The sequence below is a fragment of the Athene noctua genome, chromosome 3 (genome assembly GCF_965140245.1).
Source record: "Athene noctua chromosome 3, bAthNoc1.hap1.1, whole genome shotgun sequence".
Classification (NCBI taxonomy): domain Eukaryota; kingdom Metazoa; phylum Chordata; class Aves; order Strigiformes; family Strigidae; genus Athene; species Athene noctua.
The window spans coordinates 28,640,744-28,660,293 of record NC_134039.1 but is presented as its reverse complement, the minus strand read 5'-3'; the positions used below and the strand labels follow the sequence as shown (position 1 = coordinate 28,660,293).

General features: G+C 42.5%; 1 protein-coding gene across 1 annotated transcript; it reads right to left on the bottom strand.

Annotated features, from left to right (window-relative positions):
- Positions 1-264: 264 nt before the first annotated feature.
- On the bottom strand, positions 265-4,284 carry RASD2 (RASD family member 2). Its single transcript, XM_074901329.1, has 2 exons — positions 4,009-4,284; positions 265-2,507 (listed from the first exon to the last, which is right to left on the bottom strand). Exons 1-2 carry the CDS (start codon positions 4,277-4,279, stop codon positions 1,978-1,980), a joined length of 801 nt encoding a protein of 266 aa, XP_074757430.1. The 5' UTR covers positions 4,280-4,284; the 3' UTR covers positions 265-1,977.
- Positions 4,285-19,550: the final 15,266 nt, after the last annotated feature.

Below are 19,550 nucleotides of genomic sequence, written 5' to 3'. Positions count from 1 at the left end.
AAGGAAGGAAGGAAGGAAGATGTATATATAGACACAGTTCCACTCCAAACAGCAACTGGTGTCTGGAGGACATAGAAGACTCTTCTTACTGGAGATCTCATCAGGGCTCTCAACCCACAATTCACTTGCCTAGCTGCACCTGCACAACAGAAAATAGGACCTTCTTCATTATTCTTGGAGAAAGTAAAAAGGACCAGGACACAGCTAAGAAATACAACAGGTTTAATCATAAACCATGTACAGATTTATAGATAGGGAGGGGAAACGTGGTCTGAAAGGTACTGCCCTGGCAACAGGAATAAAAGAACAGGGTATTTTACCAGTCAATATACAGCACTAATGAAGAGTGAAGCTGATAAATGAATATGGGAATTTGAGTCCCAGAGGTTAAGTTTGTAAAACTTTACAGACAACCATCATTCTAGCTTTCCTGTCAAATTATAGCATGAACTAGCTCACAGCCTTGTCCAGGACACAGCAAGTCAGATACAGCCAAGAACAGAATTTAAGAGTGAGTCGGGGGACAAGATATCTGAAGATAATTCTGAGGTATATGTAACTCTACTGTTGCGTACAGTCTTGGGGCCATGCTTTTCCCACAGTTATGTGTACACACATCTCATTCCAGTCAGTGAGAGGAGCAAGCTCACATCTGAGAGAATATATTGGGCTTTGAGGGCATAAAGGAGTACAAAAAACAACAAAGCCAGAGCAGAACAAGGAGAGAGCTAAAGACAAGGAAGCCTAGACTGGGCTGAGAAAGGGAAGAAGTGAATGGATGGCCCCAGATTTATCTGGCCAGCCAGTTCAGCCCTGTTTGGACAGTCAGTGCAAAACTTCTCTTCTGAAGGACTTCTGCAGTGCACAGGTTTCTATCAAGGCAACCTTTTATCAGACAACAGAGAAAACCACGAATGAAATGCATAGAGGCATGTTAACAGAAGAAATATGATGGAGCTGGCCCTACCACTGTTCAGTTCTTAATTTTGAAGGAAAACCCAATCCTGCCTCTGAAGTGGTCTAAGGCTACATATGAATTTGGTCAGTCTCAGCTGATACAGGCAGAGGAAAGAACCATTGCTCTGGTGGCCAGCAAGGCAAAGAGTTACATTTGTACTATGGTATTCAGAGTCAGTGTGGCTGCTTTGAGAAACAATATCACACCAGGCTTACAAAGCAGTCCAATGTATTGGCTTTTTGCAGAACAATTTCATTTTCAATCAATGTATGTATTATATAGTTTTACAGATGAAAAACAACTTTCACTGCTAGAAAGTAGACACTGTTTTGATGTCGAATGCACTTGCCATCTGATTTTGCTAAGAACCCACCCCAGACAATAAAAAAAAAAATCCCAAATAAAATCTATAATACAGAACAACATTCATGTCCATGTCAAATGGTAACTGTCCCAACAAACATAAAATAAAGACCATCTTAATGCAGGTCCTCTCAGAAGCGAGTTAGAGTCATGTGTTCTTATCTAGAGTCTACTCCCAATCTGGGAAGCAGTTAAGACTGCTGCCCTTTGAAATGCAAGTCCCAGTTTTTTAAAGGAGTGCTCCACACATGCATGCACACATATGTACAGACACACACACACACTCCTCTCTTTTAGCAAGAGCTGCATGCTGGGTGACTTTTAATGCCTTCTGTGCATTTTTGACCTACTTTCTTTGTAAGGATGAGGTTGAAATGTCTTCTCAGGTCTGTATTATTTAAACAAGGGAATGAAGGGGAACTACAGTACAAAGGCAGAGAAATGCACTCATATCTCAGACATATGATTTTTCCTGGTTGTTTACAAGGATGATGTTATTTACATTTGTGACTTAGCATAATCCACAGGAAGAGTTATTCTTTCTCCATGCTGGGTTTTCTCAATGAACCCATGAGCCCATTCTGTGCTGCCACAGACCATTTTTCTTTAAGGCACTGCATGTGGATGACGACTTCAGACAGAAGGGCAAGCCGCCTTCACTGGATCGTGCATTTCTCTCTTTCCCTGGACTGACCTTCTCTGAGAACCTTCGATTTGATATACTTCAGGTCACTGTTGACGCTTGGCCGGCGAGCGAAGGGAGAGATCATGCCGTAGGCATCCATGTCCTTGACTCGGCGCATCTGGAAGGATTTCTGTTGGAAAGGGTCACCATACTGGATGGAGATTTTCCTGTGGAGGGAAGGGCTCATCTCATGAGGTAGCTTGGCCATGCTGAAGAGGACATAGAACATCTCATCCACATTGGTATTCTTCTTGGCTGAAACTTCAAAGTAAGCACAGTTTTCATCACTGGAGACAAGGTTCTCACCTTCATCTGAGCGTACCTTGCGGAAGATTTCACTGTGGTCATTTTTATTGCCACAGATCACCATGGGGAGGTCAGCTGATTCCTTGGTCTTGTTCTTCAGGCAGGATTTGACCTCAAGGATCTGTTTCTGGAGCCTCTTGACCTCATCAAAGGATTCTCTGTTGTCCAGGCTGAATACCAGGATGAAAACATCTCCTGCAGTTAAAAAACGATACTGTAAATGCTTGTTGATCACAGCCTGTGTCAGAGGAGCTATTTTTAAAAAGGCAATAGGTTTATCTGCCATCTCCTCCCCATATTTTTTGTTTGGTCCTTTTGATTCTATTAACTCAACTGTACTTTAAATCAAGTTCTTCTAATTCAACTCCCCACACCTTTCTGTAGTGCTAGGGAAAAGACTTTTGGCTATGATGTCATCTGATTATGTTCCTAGGTTTCACTGGACTTGCAAGTTATTGCCCATTTTACTCTCTTTTGTAAACAAGTTTCTATCTCAGCTCTGCTGCGTTGCTTTTATTTTTATTATTATTCCTTTCATTTGTATCTCTGTGTAAAACACAGCCTGTTCTGATACCAGAAGAGTGGAGAGCTAGTAGCCACTCAGCCTTGGCCTTTTGATTGCACAATACATGAAGCAACACCTGAACTGAAGATTTACATCTAGTCAGTCCTGAACACCTAAGTCACGAATGTGAGGTTTCCCAATGCACAGTGCTCTGCTATCATTTAATTTGCTCAAGAGAAACAGACCATGGAAAAAAAGAAATACATAAATGACACAGATCTCCTGACATTTCCGTTTGACATTTCCTGACTTACAATTCCTTTTGCAAATATAAAAGAACGCAAATCATTGCCTGTTGAATGACATTCGTGTGGAATGTGCTAAGAGAGCTTCCTGGGACAAAAGTTCACATCTGCATCCCAGAAACTGAATGTGGATGCTAGCTTGGTCAGATGTGAACATCATGTTTCACTGGTTAGATAGAAGGGTAGATAGCAAATCTAAAATGTAGCTTTGTTGTTAGCTGTGGCTGAATATATCTCCACTGTACTTTCACAATTAAAGAATACATCTTAGTTCACAAAGGAACTGCTTGACAATGAGATTGTACAAAATGAGCCCACCATTTCCCCTTTTTTCCCTTTAATGCATTTGATTAACCATAGACTAAGGAGAAAGGGAAAAAGCAGAGCTGTCCTTTTACTGGAATATCAAATCAAGGGAATCAGGCTGGAAATTTTAGGATTCAAAAAAATCCCGAGATTTTTTTGGTTAGAATTCCCTTCCTGTGCATTTTACATTTGGTTTTCACTGCTTGTGTCTTATGATGACATGCTTATTTTGTCCCTTGCTGCTCTTTATGCCCACAAGATTTTATTCAGCCATTTGTCTGTGACTGCAATAAAAATATGGAGCAGGAGGGGAAGGTGGGAGGGAAATAAACTAGGGGGAACTCACAATTTCAGATCTTCACCCAGTGGACTTCTCTTCTGTGGCTAATACACTCCCTATAGTGCCTGGAACATCCTGGCCAGGAAATCTCTCTCTAGAGAAGTCCATCTTGCAGCAAAATCAAGCAGTCCCTTTAGCTACCTGCCAAGAAACAGTCATCTGTCTACAGTTTTCAAGCTAGTATCTATCCTTATGATCTTTCACCATTCCCCATCTGCAAACTTGCCCCCACTTTCTCACCTGTCAGGATGGAAAGCCTCCTCATAGCAGGGAAAGGGTGATTCCCAGAGGTGTCCAGGATGTCCAGCTGATACAGATCTCCCCGAATGTTGTAGACTTTGCGATGAAAATCCTCAATGGTGGGAGTGTACTGGTCCTCAAACCGGCCACTGAGAAAGCGTGAGACAATGGAGCTTTTCCCCACTCTGGCAGCTCCCAGCACTACCATGCGGTATGAGTTCTTGGCTGGCACATTCAGGGTGCAGTTTCCACCAGACATGGTCTTCATCATTGCTTGGTCCTGAAAGAGTAAATAGTAGAGTTGGAGGAAAGACTAGAAACTAAATGGAGGATGGAGCAGAGCAGGTCCTTACCACAAGCTTGTCTAAGAGTACTCTGGAGCACAGTCCTCGTTGGTAGATCAATGGTCCATACAGAAATCTTGTCACTGGAAATGCTTAATCTTTTCAGTCTCATTTCCAGGGAGTGATTTGTTGGGGGTTTGGGGGAGTTTTTTTGGTCATGTTTTTTCTTTTATTTTAAAGTCACATAAAAATGAAGGTGTTTACACTGAAAATAGCATGGTTTTGAATTGTAATTTGCTATTTCATTTAAACAGTAAGGGCTAATTTTATCAGCTGTGCTTCAGCTTAGACACCAGGTTCCTTATCACCATCTGTGTCACTTAGACATTACCAGATTTTTCAGCAGAGCTTGGTTCTCATTTAGGTACATAAACACAGAGGTAAGATTTCCCGATATACTGAATCCACTGCAGATGCCATTAGGACCTAGATAGCTTCATTTAGTTGCCTAGATAGGAGCTGTGCATAATACTTATTTTCTGAGATCAAACAAAAGTCAGACAAAAACAAGAATCATGCTTAACATCAGTGGAAGTTAGATATTTCTGTCACATTAAATCACTGGTCCCATACAACCTTCATTGCTCTTGCAGGGAGTTTGAGCCACAGAATAGCACTGGCTGATAATAAATTCAAAGATCTGTGCCTCCAATGACCTTTTAGAAAACAGATTTTAATCCTGCTGCTTGGACTGGTAGTGTGAGAAATCCCTATCAACAAACTATCAGCATTGCAGCAGGGTGGCTGGCAATGGATAGAACTGCAGAAACAGATTTCATAGGAGTTTCAGTCTTTATACATACACAGCTGTTGTGGATGTCACAGGCTTTGTGGGTGCTAAGTACAAGCAGGAAAAAAGATGAAGGACAGCCATCTTAAATACCTAATTGATGACATTTCCAACCCCTGGCAACTAAAATGAGTCTCAAGACCTCGGAGATCGCATTTTGACATAGCACTCAGATGCAGAAAACTTTGATAGGAAAAAAAAAGGGCGCTGCTCAGACAATTTTCATGAGGCAGTTCAAACTAACTGTGTGCTGAAAGGAAAAATATAACCCCTATGTGGGGGTTAGCTAACTGTTAGAGCAAAGAAGGCACATTTTTGACAGTTTATTTTGCTACTAGGATCTTATTAAAGAATAATCAAGTTCCCACTGTACTGTTTATTTAACCTAGGTGTTGTTTATTTAATATTACAACACAAGTACTTTATGTACACTGAAAGATCATTTTTGGGTCCAGATCTGGATTCCTATCTTTCCCTTGAGTGAATTTTATCTCCCAGGCTTTTATGTAGCTCATGCTTATCTCAGTCAAAAACTTAAAATCTTTTACTTTAACATGTTCTAAACACCAAAGCAGCAGTGAAGATACAGTCACTGCTAAGGAATTCTCTGGAATTCTTATCCACCATCACTACAGGTGCTGTGCTATAGCCCAAGGCAACAGCAAAACACACTACTAGTTATTATTGCTATAATTTGCTGCACGCCGACATCACATTCAGCCCTAGCTAAGCACAGAAGAAAATGCAATGCTTTCCTCAGAGTAGCTTACACTCTGAATTATATTCAGCAGGCAGAACAGCATAATATTAGAGCCAGACAGTAATGTCAGAACATAACTTTGGATGGACACACATATGCAGAGTTATGGTGCTGTTGGGATTTCTGTGGCAGGAATGACAGCAAGGAGCACACATGGTATTTGAACTGGACTCTGTGTTTTTAGAATAGGGCCTATCTCCAAGAGTGCAGAAACATTATTTTCAATCTCTGAAACAACACTGCCATGTACGCTGTCTCTGCCCTTTCCTATGTAGCCAGTCCACTACTGTCCTGCATCCATGGGCAGACAAATGGTAACTGAGCTGCATTGGGACGCTCCTTTCACCCTCTAAGGCTTTATCTAGCTGGCAGAGAAAAGCAAGGAGATAGATTTTGTGAGAAAAACTATAAACTTCTCTACAGCCCAGGATCAGTGTCTAGAAATGAGTCAGCTCTTCAGACTGGCACAGACCAGTGTAGCTGCATGAGGGCAAGTGGACCATGTTGATTCACACCTGCTGAAGATCAGTTGTGTACAACTTGGTGCAGCAGCATCTGGGAGTGAGCACAGCTACACTTTTTAAGCAAATGCCTTATATGTCCTGTACAGAACATGCACACAGAGGGACCTGATCCTGGCCAGCAGCTTTATAAGCCCAAATCTGACAAATTATACTGCTGACTGACAGGTAACCAGAGCTGCTGGTGATTAGAGAAACTCCCATCACACAACAAAGGAGGTGGACTATGTCACTGCAGCTGTTTGGAGGTTTCATTTTGAACCTTTAGTGCAAGAGGCACTTTTGTCCTCCACTTTGAAATTAATTCCACTGCTTTGGAGCCCAGTTAATGCCACTGTACCCTGAAAAACTTGGAGAAGGAATTCCCACAACAACTACCCACAGATGGGGAAGATTCAAGCACAAGGAAACTGAGTGACCACTCAAGGTCCAACAAATGAGAAATGTGAACAGACTCTGGGACTCCTACCTTTCAAACTCATTCTCCTTCCCACCTTTCCTCACCCTTGCATCTCTGGTCGTTAAATCACACTGCTTCACATCCCCATCAAAGGCCAAATCCTATGTGCAGACATGTGCTTATTTCAGGACACTTTGCCCCAAGAATGTAGATGCACTGAAGGGGAAGAAGGGATGTGAGGACATGTAGATTCTAATGTAAATAGTGACTTTATGCTGCCCTCGTTCCACATGTCAAGGCATTCAGTCAAGAGGACTCTTGTGTTTATTTCCTGATACATATAATTTCACAAGAAGTCTAAAGATGCTTTTCAGCACTTTGATTTATGGAGTTGCTCCTCATCACCTCTGCTGCAAATCTGACTCAGGGTGTACCACTGAACTGAGAAGTTATAATTGTGTTTTGTGCTCTCTCTTCTTATGCCCCTCCTCCAGTTTTTCTCCAGTTCAATACAATCTGCCTTCTTTCCTCAGAAAAGGAATGAAACTTCAGCCTTCACACCCAGGGGTGGGGGGAAGCATGGGGACTCATACACTGAAAACAATTAAAGGCAGAAGAAAGGAAACAGAAAGATACCACATGTTCATGTACTAAGTAAAGCAAAATCAATCAGAAGAGAATGAGAAGACAAACAACCTCCAGCTGGCTTTAATCTACATCTTTTCCTTCCACTTTGTTAAATGCTTAAGCATAGATTAATTTCCAGTGGTACCTTCTGCTTTATGCACTGGCTTGATACTAAAAACTATATATTTTATACAGCACAGGGATTTAAAAATGTCATACAAATGTAGGCAATGAGTGTTATCTCCACGTAATAAAGGGAAAAGCTCCTACACCCACAGAGAGCTGAAACAGCTGTCCAAAATCGACATTAAACCCAATTTCTTTTGATTCCCTGTGTCATCTTCTACCTGCTAACCACTACTGCTTGTTTCAAAGGCAGACATTGAATTGAAGGACAATGAACCTGCTTTTGTATGCTCTGAAGAGCTGTTGTCTGAATTCCAGTGAGGTGCTGACAAATTTGATCCTGAGCACCTGGAGAGAGGTATCTAAGGAAGACATTCTTCATTCAACCTGTCTAGAGTTTTTGTACCTTAGTTTTCCTCCCATCAGGGGGTATGCTGCCTACTACTCCCCATCCATGAACAATCTCCTAAACTCTCTCTCTTTGCAATCCATGCTCTTTGGTTACAGTTTGTGTCACTGTTTGCCATCCCAGTGTAAATCACTGTACCCAGCTAAAAAAGACATAGGCAGACACAAAGAGTATCGTGCATAACAGACCTGTCATTTGTTAATCACTACTAGTATCCTTGTAATATTCATGCACACCAAAATCACTCCTGTGGGATATTTGTTTCCTACTTTCATCCCAAACTCCATGCTGCTTTCTTACCTTTCTTTCCTTGGAGGAGCAATCTTGTGTCTTGGTGCAGTCTGGTGAAGCTGATAAATTTAATCAGAAGTGGCTGCTGCTGTAAAAGCCTGTTGTTCTGTGGATCCCACGTTGCTTTCTCTGGGCTCAGTACTTCACTACTATTTCCCAGGAATTTAGCAGGATTGGGAAGGACCATAGGGCTCCAGAAGATGTTCCCCCATGAATGGTAAGTACTGGATCAGGCCACTGACGTGGGTTAAAGAAGGGTATTAGAACCAGTGATAGCTTTTCCCTTTGGTGAGATAAGCTCTCCTCCTCATAGACTCAGTTTGAGAGAAGCATAGGCAGGGTCTTTCCCACTCCCACTGGCTTATCTTGCAAGTTGTGCTTCGTAGGCTCTGCAGTGGGGGAAAGGGCCTCTGGAGCGACACCTAGTCGTACAGGGTCGTGGGTGCACACGGCTGGGCCACCCTGCCCCTATGCTGCCTCTATGCCGCCTCAGGCGCTATGGGGAAAAATCAACGGCGGCATGGAAGTTGTCTATGGTGAAACTATGCTTCCACAGGTCTTGCCTGGCACTGCCTCCCTCACCAGCTTCTGGTCTGAGATTTGCTTTAAAATACTATCTTTCTAGGACAGAAGTGGCTTTTTTTTTTTTTACATTTGCTGATTAGTCTTTCTCCTTCCCTCCCTGGCTTTCTCCCTCTCTCTCTCACAACTACTGGCAAATTGCAGATTTTCCTTCTGTAAGACACACAGATAATTGGCTCAACTCCTCCCTTGAAATCAGTATTAGACACTGGGGAGGGAGGGGTGCTGAGGGGGTGGGATTTTGTGCCTATTGAAAAAATCTTTTCTCCTCTAAACAGAAAGTTCATATGCATTGCAGACTGCACATTCCCTGTCTTTCCACCAGAGACCTCTATGTGTGCATGTGTGGGGAATGAGTTAGCGTGTGTGCGTACAAGAGACAAAGAGCCTTCACTTGCTTTTGCAAGCTGTAAATTCATAAGCTGTTTCTAAAGGCTCTATACTTCAGCGCTGATCTTTTCTGCTATGCAGAAGTGGACCGACTCATTTCCCAAGTAGGGGCTTTCTGTCCGCAATTCCTGTAATTCTTCTGCCATATGGAATACTTTCTGCTGTTCCCTCAACCTCCAAGACACTATGTTAGGATTGTTAGTTGATTTGATTAAGAAAGAAGAATAATGTGTAACTGCTGTTCTTTTATTAATATTTAAATAAATTAAAAACTAAACTATGACTGGGTAATAAAAATGTAAAAAAGAGGTCAAGCAAACTGAAAGTGTCAGGGACTGAGGGTCAGAGAAAGAAGAGAAACAAAGAAAAACTAGGGTGAATTCAAGGAGTTTGTTCAACCCTAAGTGAAAAATCATGTTTGCAGTTGATTTCAACTATTTACTGACTCTATTTTTTTCTCCTTTTTGAGCTGAAGTAATAGTTTAGACCTACAAGTCTATTTTAAAAGATGTAGAAACATTGATTTTGAAAGTTTTGAAATTAAATATTTCAGTATTTTCCACTTAAAACTCCTAATCAGAGGGGGGGAGGAAGAAAAACACTGACATTTTTCAAGATATTTTGACAATAAGACAATGGAAGGGAGGCGTGATCTCCCAAATTCAAATATAGTTTCAGGTCTCCCACAGTTCTCTCTCTTTTTCTTTGAGAAAATTTACCTTTTGTTGAGTTCAAAGATTCCTCCAGCCGCCTTGTCTGTTTCATCTTCAGATCCCCCCAACAATTCCTGCTGCTTTTAAGGAATTCCTGTGACGCTTTGCTTTTTCTCCTCCCTCTCCTCAGAGCACAAGAATGTTTCTGTTGTCACCCTCAGTATAATGCTTCCCTCCTTTGCCCGTGCTCCTGGCACTGCACAGCAGCCATCAATAGCCGCTGAGGAGGGTGCCCTGGCTGTTGCTGACATGTGGTCTGACACACCCGTACATCTCTTTGTGCCAATGGACTTTGAAGGCCACAACATAGGCCATGAGTTGCATCCTGCTGTAACCATGTGCGAAAGGCAGCAGCTCCCACTAAGGTCAGGCCTGAGCAGGAGGTAGATTTGGGGCCCCCAAGCTAACACAAAGGCAAAACACCATTGATTAAATTGTGAAGCAGCAGCTCCTGGCTTTCTCCTAATGCAGACAACTTTAAATTTGAGAAGGAAGAGCATGGCTTGGAACAGCACTGTAGAAACACCACTGGCTTCTGGTAATGGGTCATGACCTGAACTCAGCTCTTCAGACCACAATACCAGGACTCCTTTGTCAGTTCCTGAGTCCTTTCTTTGGCAAAAAGTAGAGGAGTATTTTTATGGCTCAGGCAAATTTTTAAAATAAGATATGATGCTTTCCATTCCTATGTCATTGGTTCAGATCAAACTTGGGCCAAAAGCTGCCATTTTTGGTGTCTGGTCAATGATTTGTGTAGCTTAGATCCAGAGTGACCAGAATCCTTGTATCATGGAAGGAATTGGGAGGAATTGCTGCAAAAATCAACAAAGTCAAGACTTGTAGTGCTACAGAGAATAAACTCCTCTTTCATCCCTATAGCCCACATGTCGAGTGTATGGGTTCTCTGCCAAAAAAACTAAGTATAGTCATTATGGAGACCATTATCAGCCTGGAATCAGCCTACTCAAGCAAGCTCTTTTGTAAACCAAACGCAAAACTCTTGCCTAGGTGGCTTCTCAACCAGCCCAAACTCCCACTCAGCTGTCTTCTCCAGCATTTAAAGTAGCCAGTTGAGTTCCTCAAATCATATCAAAATAAAATAGGAACATACTTGACTAGGCATCTTGGCTTTAGCAAACAGATAGTAAATTACTTCTGAAGTAAGTCTGGAAAGATAATTGCTAACTATGAGCCTTCAGAGGCTCAAGAGAAGTAGCTGTAGCTTTTTGGGTTGTTTTTTTTTTTTTCCTTCATTTTTTTCTGGTGTGCTCCTAGTTAAGGAGTTGACAAAAAAGCTAGGCTTTCATGCCTTCCCTCAGGGCTCAGGAGACCAAAGCTCAAAAAATCCCTACTTTTCCAAAGACATCCTGAGGGGTTCTGATAGAGGAGACAGTTATATCTGCCCCCATCTGAGAAGTAGGGATAGTAACATCTCTTTGCTTTTAGGGTTGTAAAGGGAATAAGTGGATCAGACAGACAAAGCCACTGCCAAAACATGAGAAAAAGTTCATAGTCTCAGCAGTTTCCTCTGGTTAGTCAGAGACCATCAGCCTTTCTTAGAGCTCACAGATATTTACCAATTTAAAAGCTAGGCTTGCGATGAATTACCCTCTGGAGGCATTTCTCCCTCTTACTCCTCCAGTCTATAAAGAAAGCCTAAATGAGGTTTTTATCTGGCAAAGGCTGTCTCAGAGGATGACAGGCTTTTGCTGCAGGGAACCACCACTGCTATGAAGGGCTGTGCCTGCTTCAGTGGGTGACACCAGCCATGGCTTGTGGTGTAGTCCTTGAGTCTGGGTGTCCATTGTGAAAGACAAGGGAAACAGAATGCATGATGGATGAGTTGTATCAACTGAACAACATGGTTTATATAGGACTAACTGAAAGCAAATGACCTTGTTGATGCAGCAGCTCATTAGCACAGATAACTGTTGTCTCTGAAGCTGGCGTGTAGGTCCTGCCAGCTCATCAATGGGACTGCCTCAGCTGTGGAAGGTCCTGCAGATGGTGCAGCTGTGGCCAGTAGACAAGACAGCTGTGCTTATTTTGGTTCTGTCTAGACCATCAACCTGAGAGGGCAAGTCAAGGGAAGAAGAAGAGAAATGTTCCAGGGAGAATCTGGGTAAAAAGATATACAGAAGAGTGGGGAGAGACAAGCAGAAAATGCTGCTGTTGTGTGTTGCGCTAACCACCTGGCTCCAAATGGTGATGAAGACCTAAATTGAAATTACTTTCTCTATGGTGGGACACACAAGAGGGCAGCTTCTTCTCAGAGCAGCTTCCTTCTCTCTGAAGAAAGGTGCAGATCCCAGGCAGCACACATGCTGACTACCCCTGCACCAGTATCTGGGGCAGTGTGGGCTCATGGGGCAGAGCTATTACTGTCATGGGTAATTTATACCTTCTGCAGCTCCAGGTGCCAGTCAATGCTGGAGACAGAGACTGTTGTGATGGGCTGATGCACCAGGGCCAATCTGTTTCTCTCCACCTTAAGGCAAATGACAGAAGTGACAATTGCATGTGCTCAGCTCTGGTCAGAATTAGTTCAAGACAAAAGATGTTCCAAGGCTTTTGTCTCCTCTTCAAAAGCAAATGCAACAGAGATTAAATATTTAAACCAGCTTTTCTCTCTCTTTCCTTATTAATTTTCACTGCCCTCATTATTCAGTAAAGCAAGCTCATTTTTCCACCCCCTCACCTTCCTTCCCTTCATTTCTCCTGCTTGGTGCCCCTCCCTTCAAATAATGCTGAAAAGTTAGTGTTCGGGAGTCAGTAAACTGCAGGTACCAAGTCATAGTCTGAACAGCAAGTAGATGAGCATGCACAAGTATTACTGCCCCTGAGTTACCTGTACCCCCTGGGGCAGGTGGGTACTCAGTGAAGGGCTTTCCAGGGGTGTTAAAATGACTGGGAAAATAAATAATGATCATCAGTTACAAGTCAAAACAGTAATACTTGGGAGAACACAGCTGGAGAAAGCATGCATTTGAGAAAGTGGCAGTCTGATTTATATTCCTGGTCCTGTCAACAGGATTTGTGTATGACTATAATTTCTCAGTGTCTCAGGGTGTAAAATGGGTTAATATTTACTGAGATCCCTGCAAAATGGAAAAGCATTGGTTTGATGTGCAAAGCATCCAAGTCACCTCTTATTTCCCTCATTTGCTGGGAATAATTTTTAAAATGACATTTTAATGAAATATTTTTGAGAAAAGACTGCATTTCTAGTCCTCCTCCTTTCCTTTTGCCACTGACACAGCATGTCCAGATTTCCTCACCTAACATGCATGCACGCTTTCATTTTCATTCCACTGTTGAAACTTTTAAAAGCTTTCCCTGTCTTTGAAAAATTACTAAGAAACAAAATTAAAGCTTAACACACACCCCCACCCCCCATTATTTAAAAAAGCCTCAGGGTAGAACATGGAGGGGAGAAAACCCCAAAGTGTACACATAATTTCTTTACCCTCAGTGAATACCAAGGAAGGTTGGTTTATAGTCTCCCAAGTCCTGATGGAGGAAAAGAGACCCCCACCATGTCCATCCACATAGCCTATGATCTCACCTGACAGTGACGCTGGAGTGCTGTGTCAGCCTTTCAGGAAGGAGTGGGTGCAGGTACACATCATGACTTTCAGTCTCTGTTCAGCATCTCATTTCCCTATCTGCTCCCGGGTCATGTGTCCAGACCGATAACTGCATGCTTGGGAGGGAGCGAGTACATGGCTCTCCTGCTGAATGATGCTGGGAAGAAGGAGTTCATTCAAAAGGTCCCCCCAAATTCTCCTCTGTGTGACACCATTTCAGCACTTCTAAAACACAGAGAGGGAGTGATCTCTTTTGGGCCATGTCTATAGCTGTGTCCCCACTGCTGTTACTTGGGTCCCCAAGATATGCCCTTATTTGTCCTCTTTTACCATCCATTCTGACCCTCTTAGCAGGCCCAGTCTTCTCTGGAAGATTTTTACCTGCGGTGGGAATATGAACAAGTAAGGAGAGCAGAGGGGAAGGAGGGTTTGGGAGAAGATGAAGAGGGCTGAGGAGTAGAGCCTTGTAAGTCTTCACAGAAATAACTCTGATCAAAAGCACAATGAAGGCTCATTAGTTAGAGCTGAAAACAAAGACAAAACAAATGGCATATGAACAAGAGGAGATGCACAAAACCCACATGAAACAGTCTGACAAGCCAGAGCCCTCTGCAGCACATGCGATGCTGCCTGTGACCACCTGCTCTATTTTGGCCTCCATTAAGAAGTGGCAATTACAAGTCTGGGTTCTGACCACTATATGTGGGATCATCTGGGTCCATAGAAACACTCCTGTTCAGAAGCCCTCCTTGCCTTGCAAGCTGTCAAGTGCAAAATAATTGCATTTCTAACGATCTGGTTTCTCACAGTCATTCATACTCCACCAACACCTGTGCCAGGGGTTAATTCACCTGTGAAATCTGATGATCCTTACAGGTACATCCTTCTAGGGCAACTCTGCCAATACAGTTGTCTTTTTATGCTTGGGAGACAGGCTTCTCTAAAACCACTGCTGCTCCCTAAAGCCATGTGGGTGGACTGTGCAATCTCATACTGATTGCTCAGAGGATTCCCTTGGTTGTTTTCCTGGAGCCAGAGCCTGAGCATGGAAGCTGTCTAGTACTAAGTGATCTTCTTGGGTTGCCACCCTGAAGCTTCATGGTGTCTCTGGCTTTACATCTGCATGATTCTGTACAGGTTTTATTTGGCACTTGGTTTCACTGTGGTTACTTACAAGAAGAACAACAGCAACATGGTGACGATCAGTGTGAATTAGGGCACTGTGTCCTCATACTGTGTTAATTGTTTCTGTGCCTTCCTCTATCCAAAGGAACAGTGCTATGCTAGAACCTTAGCAATTACAGCACTTGTTCTTTTTTTACTGTTCCTTTCATTAGTAAGAAAGTTTTAGGGGCTGAAAAATGCCTCATTCCTTTGATTTGAAAGACATTATACACTTCTGTTTATAATCAAAGGAAGCCAGTGAATGGGAATAATTCCAGAGGGAAGAACAGGTGAGAACGACAGATTGTTCTTTTATATTTCTTTTTGTTCTTATTCTGTTGTCCCCTCTCAGATGACTGCAGTCACGTACTCAAGATCCAAAGTGAAACCCTTGTAATAGTAATGGTAATACTATGTACTCTTAGTGTAACTTTTTTGCTAATACCTCTACATCTTCTGCAAATATGTAGGAAGCTAGGCTCAGTCCCTCCTATGGAACAGGAACAGAAATATTTTAGCAGTTTACAAATGGAAAAACTGAATGTGCATATAGGTTTTAAGTAGTTACTCCCAGGTAACTCAGGATGAGGTCTCCAGACAGGAGCTTACATTGCCCACACTGCAAACTAACTCGAAACTGAGCAGCCATCACTAACGAGCTGTTGAGCGTGAGTTCATCGGTCATGTTGAGAGATTATATAGCTTTTGGCCTGTTCAGAACACAAGCAGAATGAGTTGTATCTGGCTGCAAAGGGACACTCAAATAATAGCCTTCAGGAAATAGTCATCTTCTTGTCCAAGTCCCAGGCATCAGCTGTGTCACCAGGAGGTGACAAAGCATACAGAGATGTGTGTATAACAAACACCCACTGCAGAAACCAAAACCTTCCAGGGAAGTATAGTTAATGGACATGTCGATTACCTCATCTGCGTCCTTGAAAGGAACCAGAGCACAAAACTGCTTTGACCCAGTTTTTAAGAGGCACTGTTGCCTACTACAATCTCTCCACAAATATATGTCAGGTCCTCAAAATCATGAAACAGGCTTAAAAACTGCAGATCAAACCAAACTAGATAAGAGGAAAGACACCCTCTGGGTGCTGCAGGTTCAGGTTTTTCTCTGCAGTGGAAATGACTAACGTCTTATTTTTTAAGTAAGAAATCAGAGCTCTGACTAAAGCTTATGTATTTGCACATGTTTACTGACAGGGGCCAAATTTGAATGGGTCCCTTTAGTTGATGTGAATTGGAGATTTTTCCTGAACAAGCCTTGGTTCCTTTGCCTGCAAACATCTCTGATGATCTGGAATCAGAAAAATTCAGATTTTTCAGTGACAGCTACGAGCAATTCTTGTTTCTATGGCACCAGCAGTGCCGCTGCCTGCCTCCTCAGGGGCAAAATTTCGAGGCTGGGGCGATTCACTCTGAGTGTCTGCCCTGACACCCTACCCAGCAGAAGCAGTAAGGCAGTACTAGCCTTTGCTCAAGTTGCAAACTGTGCTAGCCTGGCACCTCAGTTTTAGCAATGTAAAAAGCTATCATTCTGACGTAAAAGCCTCTCAAAGTGGCTTTCACTTTGATATAAATTACTAAGCATGTGCTGAGTCAAAGAAAATCAGATCTAAGGTGTTTTCTATGTGTTTGTTCTGGCTGAAGGCTTGGAGGACGTTTACAGGAGTATAAATTTACACAGTACCTTCTCCATCACTCTGCCATGCTCCCAGCCTCCATCTGCCCAGAGGAACTTGTTTCGCTTCAGAAAATCTTGCATCAATCCAATTAGCAAGAAAACTTTCCGTCTTCAGTGCTGGATGAGACTACCAGATTATCAAAGACTCCCATTGGCTCTAACCTGCACTTCGCTTTGAAGGAGAGGGCAACTGCATCTGTGAAATGAACAGAAGGGACAAATTTAATTACTGGCAAAATAACCCATTGGGATTTCCACTCCTAATAGTGCTGTAGTGTAGAGAAAAGGGTCTGTGATTTATGTGGCATGTTGAACAAAGAAAGGGAAGGGGCTGGAAATCACTGCTAATTAGGATAGAACGCAAAAACTTGGAGCTGCTTCATCTGCCAGCCTCTTCCATGCAGTACATACCTAAGCCACATTGAATTTTTGTTCTGTCTCTAGGATTTGACCTTTTTCCATATAACCTAATTCTATAATAGTGCCCTTCTTAAGGGAGGAGTAGGGGAAGAACATCAGGAGTTCAATTTTTTCCACTTTTGCACTTGAAGATAGTTTATGTAAGCACCCAGAAATAGCTATTCCTCCTTCTCAGTGTCTTTGAAAGGCACTTTATGCTATTTTAATGTTACAGAAAGGAAACCAGGCACAGAGATTCATGCTGCATTTGTGATTCCTTTAATGACTGAGAGTGCAGGCTTAGTGCTGCCAGTGAGGACTTGAAACCAAATTCAGCAGCAAGGGTAAAGCACTTGGGATAATGAAGCAGAAGTGCTGCAAACTAGTGGCTCTGGCAAAGTCCCTCATCGGTGGCACAAGGGCCATGGGTACACACACCTCCCAGAGTCCTTCAGCCTGCTCCACCGACAGAGCTGGTGGATCATTCCAGGGTGGGCTCCCGCTCCTTCAGGCCCATGTCAGATGGATGGGAGGAATTAGGGACGCAAGTTGGCATAGCAACCTCAGGCTCCACACTTTCAGGCTTATGCAACTAAAGCAGGTTGGGAAGGTGCGAAAGGGCACTTCCCTCCTTTTGTACACACAAAGCCTGTCAACCAATGCTTCACATCCTTGGCAGAAATCAACAATCTGCCAGAACTTGATGCTTCCTGAAAAGCCTCCCTCTTGCCTTGCATTTCCTTTGGAGTCTTCACAAGCCTTCAAAAAGCTTCCTTTTGGGCAACAGTGGGAGTCTCCAAAGCACCCTTCATCCCATCCATCACCCATCAGAGTATACCCTGAGAAAGGTTACTGGCTCAGTGGTTTTGCCTATCACCAGCAGCCAGACAAGGGTGTTTCAGGTACACAGTGCCTAAAAATAGCACATATGACCCCCTGACTGCTATGCTGTAGCCCACAGTGGGCCTCAGCACATCCTGCCTTACCAAACACTGTGCTCCAGGCCTTCGCCACAGAAACACAATCCTTCACCTCCAAGGACAAGACGAAGAGGGTGTACAATAGATTTTTACTCTCATCACCAATAGGAAGCATGGAGGTTTTAGGCACTAAGCATTTTCAGGTGAACAGCTGTGTCACCAAATGTGATATTGACACCAATGTGATGTGGATAAGCAGACACTCCTTTATTAACGGCCGAGTGCACAGGGGAGTCGTCTCGCCAACAGCACACACCTAACTCGTGTAACATGCTGATTATAAAGGATACAGTAATACATATTCTCATACATAAACATGCTTATTCCCATAACTCATTTTCATACTCCCACCCCTTTATTGTCATGTGCACCTGAGTCCTGAAATGAGTAGGATAGTACTGTCATGAGTCTTATTCTTTGAACAGAAATCTGGTTAACGATTATTACCAGCCTATGCAGCCTCAGGCTGGGAGTTTACAAAGGACTTTGTAGCAGCATAGCTGGTTGTATGGTTGCTCTAAATCATTCCTTATTTAAATCCAAATCACCAAAAATAATTAAAATCAGCTCAGGTTAATAACAAATCAGTAACATTTCCCCCCTTTGAAAGTTTTGAAAATCATTTCAGCAGTTTCATACCAGAGTCTATTACATTTCTGTCTCACTGTGTTCTGGCGGGAGTCTTGGGATTTCTCTTATGACCATGCGATCTGTTATAATCAGACGATTGAATGCAGTTTTTCTCTTAAATTGTTTCTTCAAGAAGGATTAAATCAACATTATCATCAAGAAAGCAACCAGCAAGACAAATAATGTGCCAATCAATTATGTTATCCATGAACTTAAATTCCAACCAATTCCTCTAAAAATGTTGTCTATCCAATCTTCTGACATATCTTCTTGGACCTTTTCAGTATCTTCCTTAATTTTTCCTAGTAAATCTAGGTCATGTTCTACGTGTCACATTTGAGATATGTATACAGCAATCATCTACTCAATTTTTGAACAAGAGCATGTTTAGTGCCTTTCTGTTTTGCAAAGTCATTCTTGAGGTTGCCGGTAATTGTAAATTTAATTCCTCAAATACTTTCCTTGTGACATTTGCCAGTCTCTCGATACTTGTCCAGTCAGTCGATACAGCTGTTCCCTGTTTCTCTATGATGCTATCGGATTCAAAAGGGATTCTAGGGCCCAGCCAATTTTTACTCCCATTGAGGGTTCATGCTATGTTTCTGCTTTTTTAACCCACTTTAATTTTAATTTTTCTAAGGAGTCTTTAAAGGGAGATTTCTTCTAATTGTGCACAATGTTGGCATACCTAAAGTAATCTGTTTTGCTTTTCCATCCAGGGGCAGATATGTTGTCCGTGTTCTGTCACTCATTGAGCAAACTAAGTGTCCTGGACTCTCAATTATAGACTTTCTGCAGCTAAATATTGCTCTTCCTTTGGGTGTATAGGTTTTGGTTAAATTAAGACAATTTTTAAGTCCTCGGCAAAGACACCCATGTCTTAAGGCAGCAGCCAAAGGAGGAGTTCTCTGAATTATTAGGTCTACATTGCTGCAGTTATATACCTCCTCACACTGCCACCAAGACACTAAATTTTCCTTTTCTCTCAGCGTGCTTCTTTTGTCATTTACTGATGGAAAGGCTGCAAAAATTGTCCCATCCCAAGTAAAACACAAGGAGTTCTAGCCATATATTGAAACTGAAAAATTATATTAATGAACCATATAGAATCCCACTGCACCTCTTTCTCTTGTCTAGTG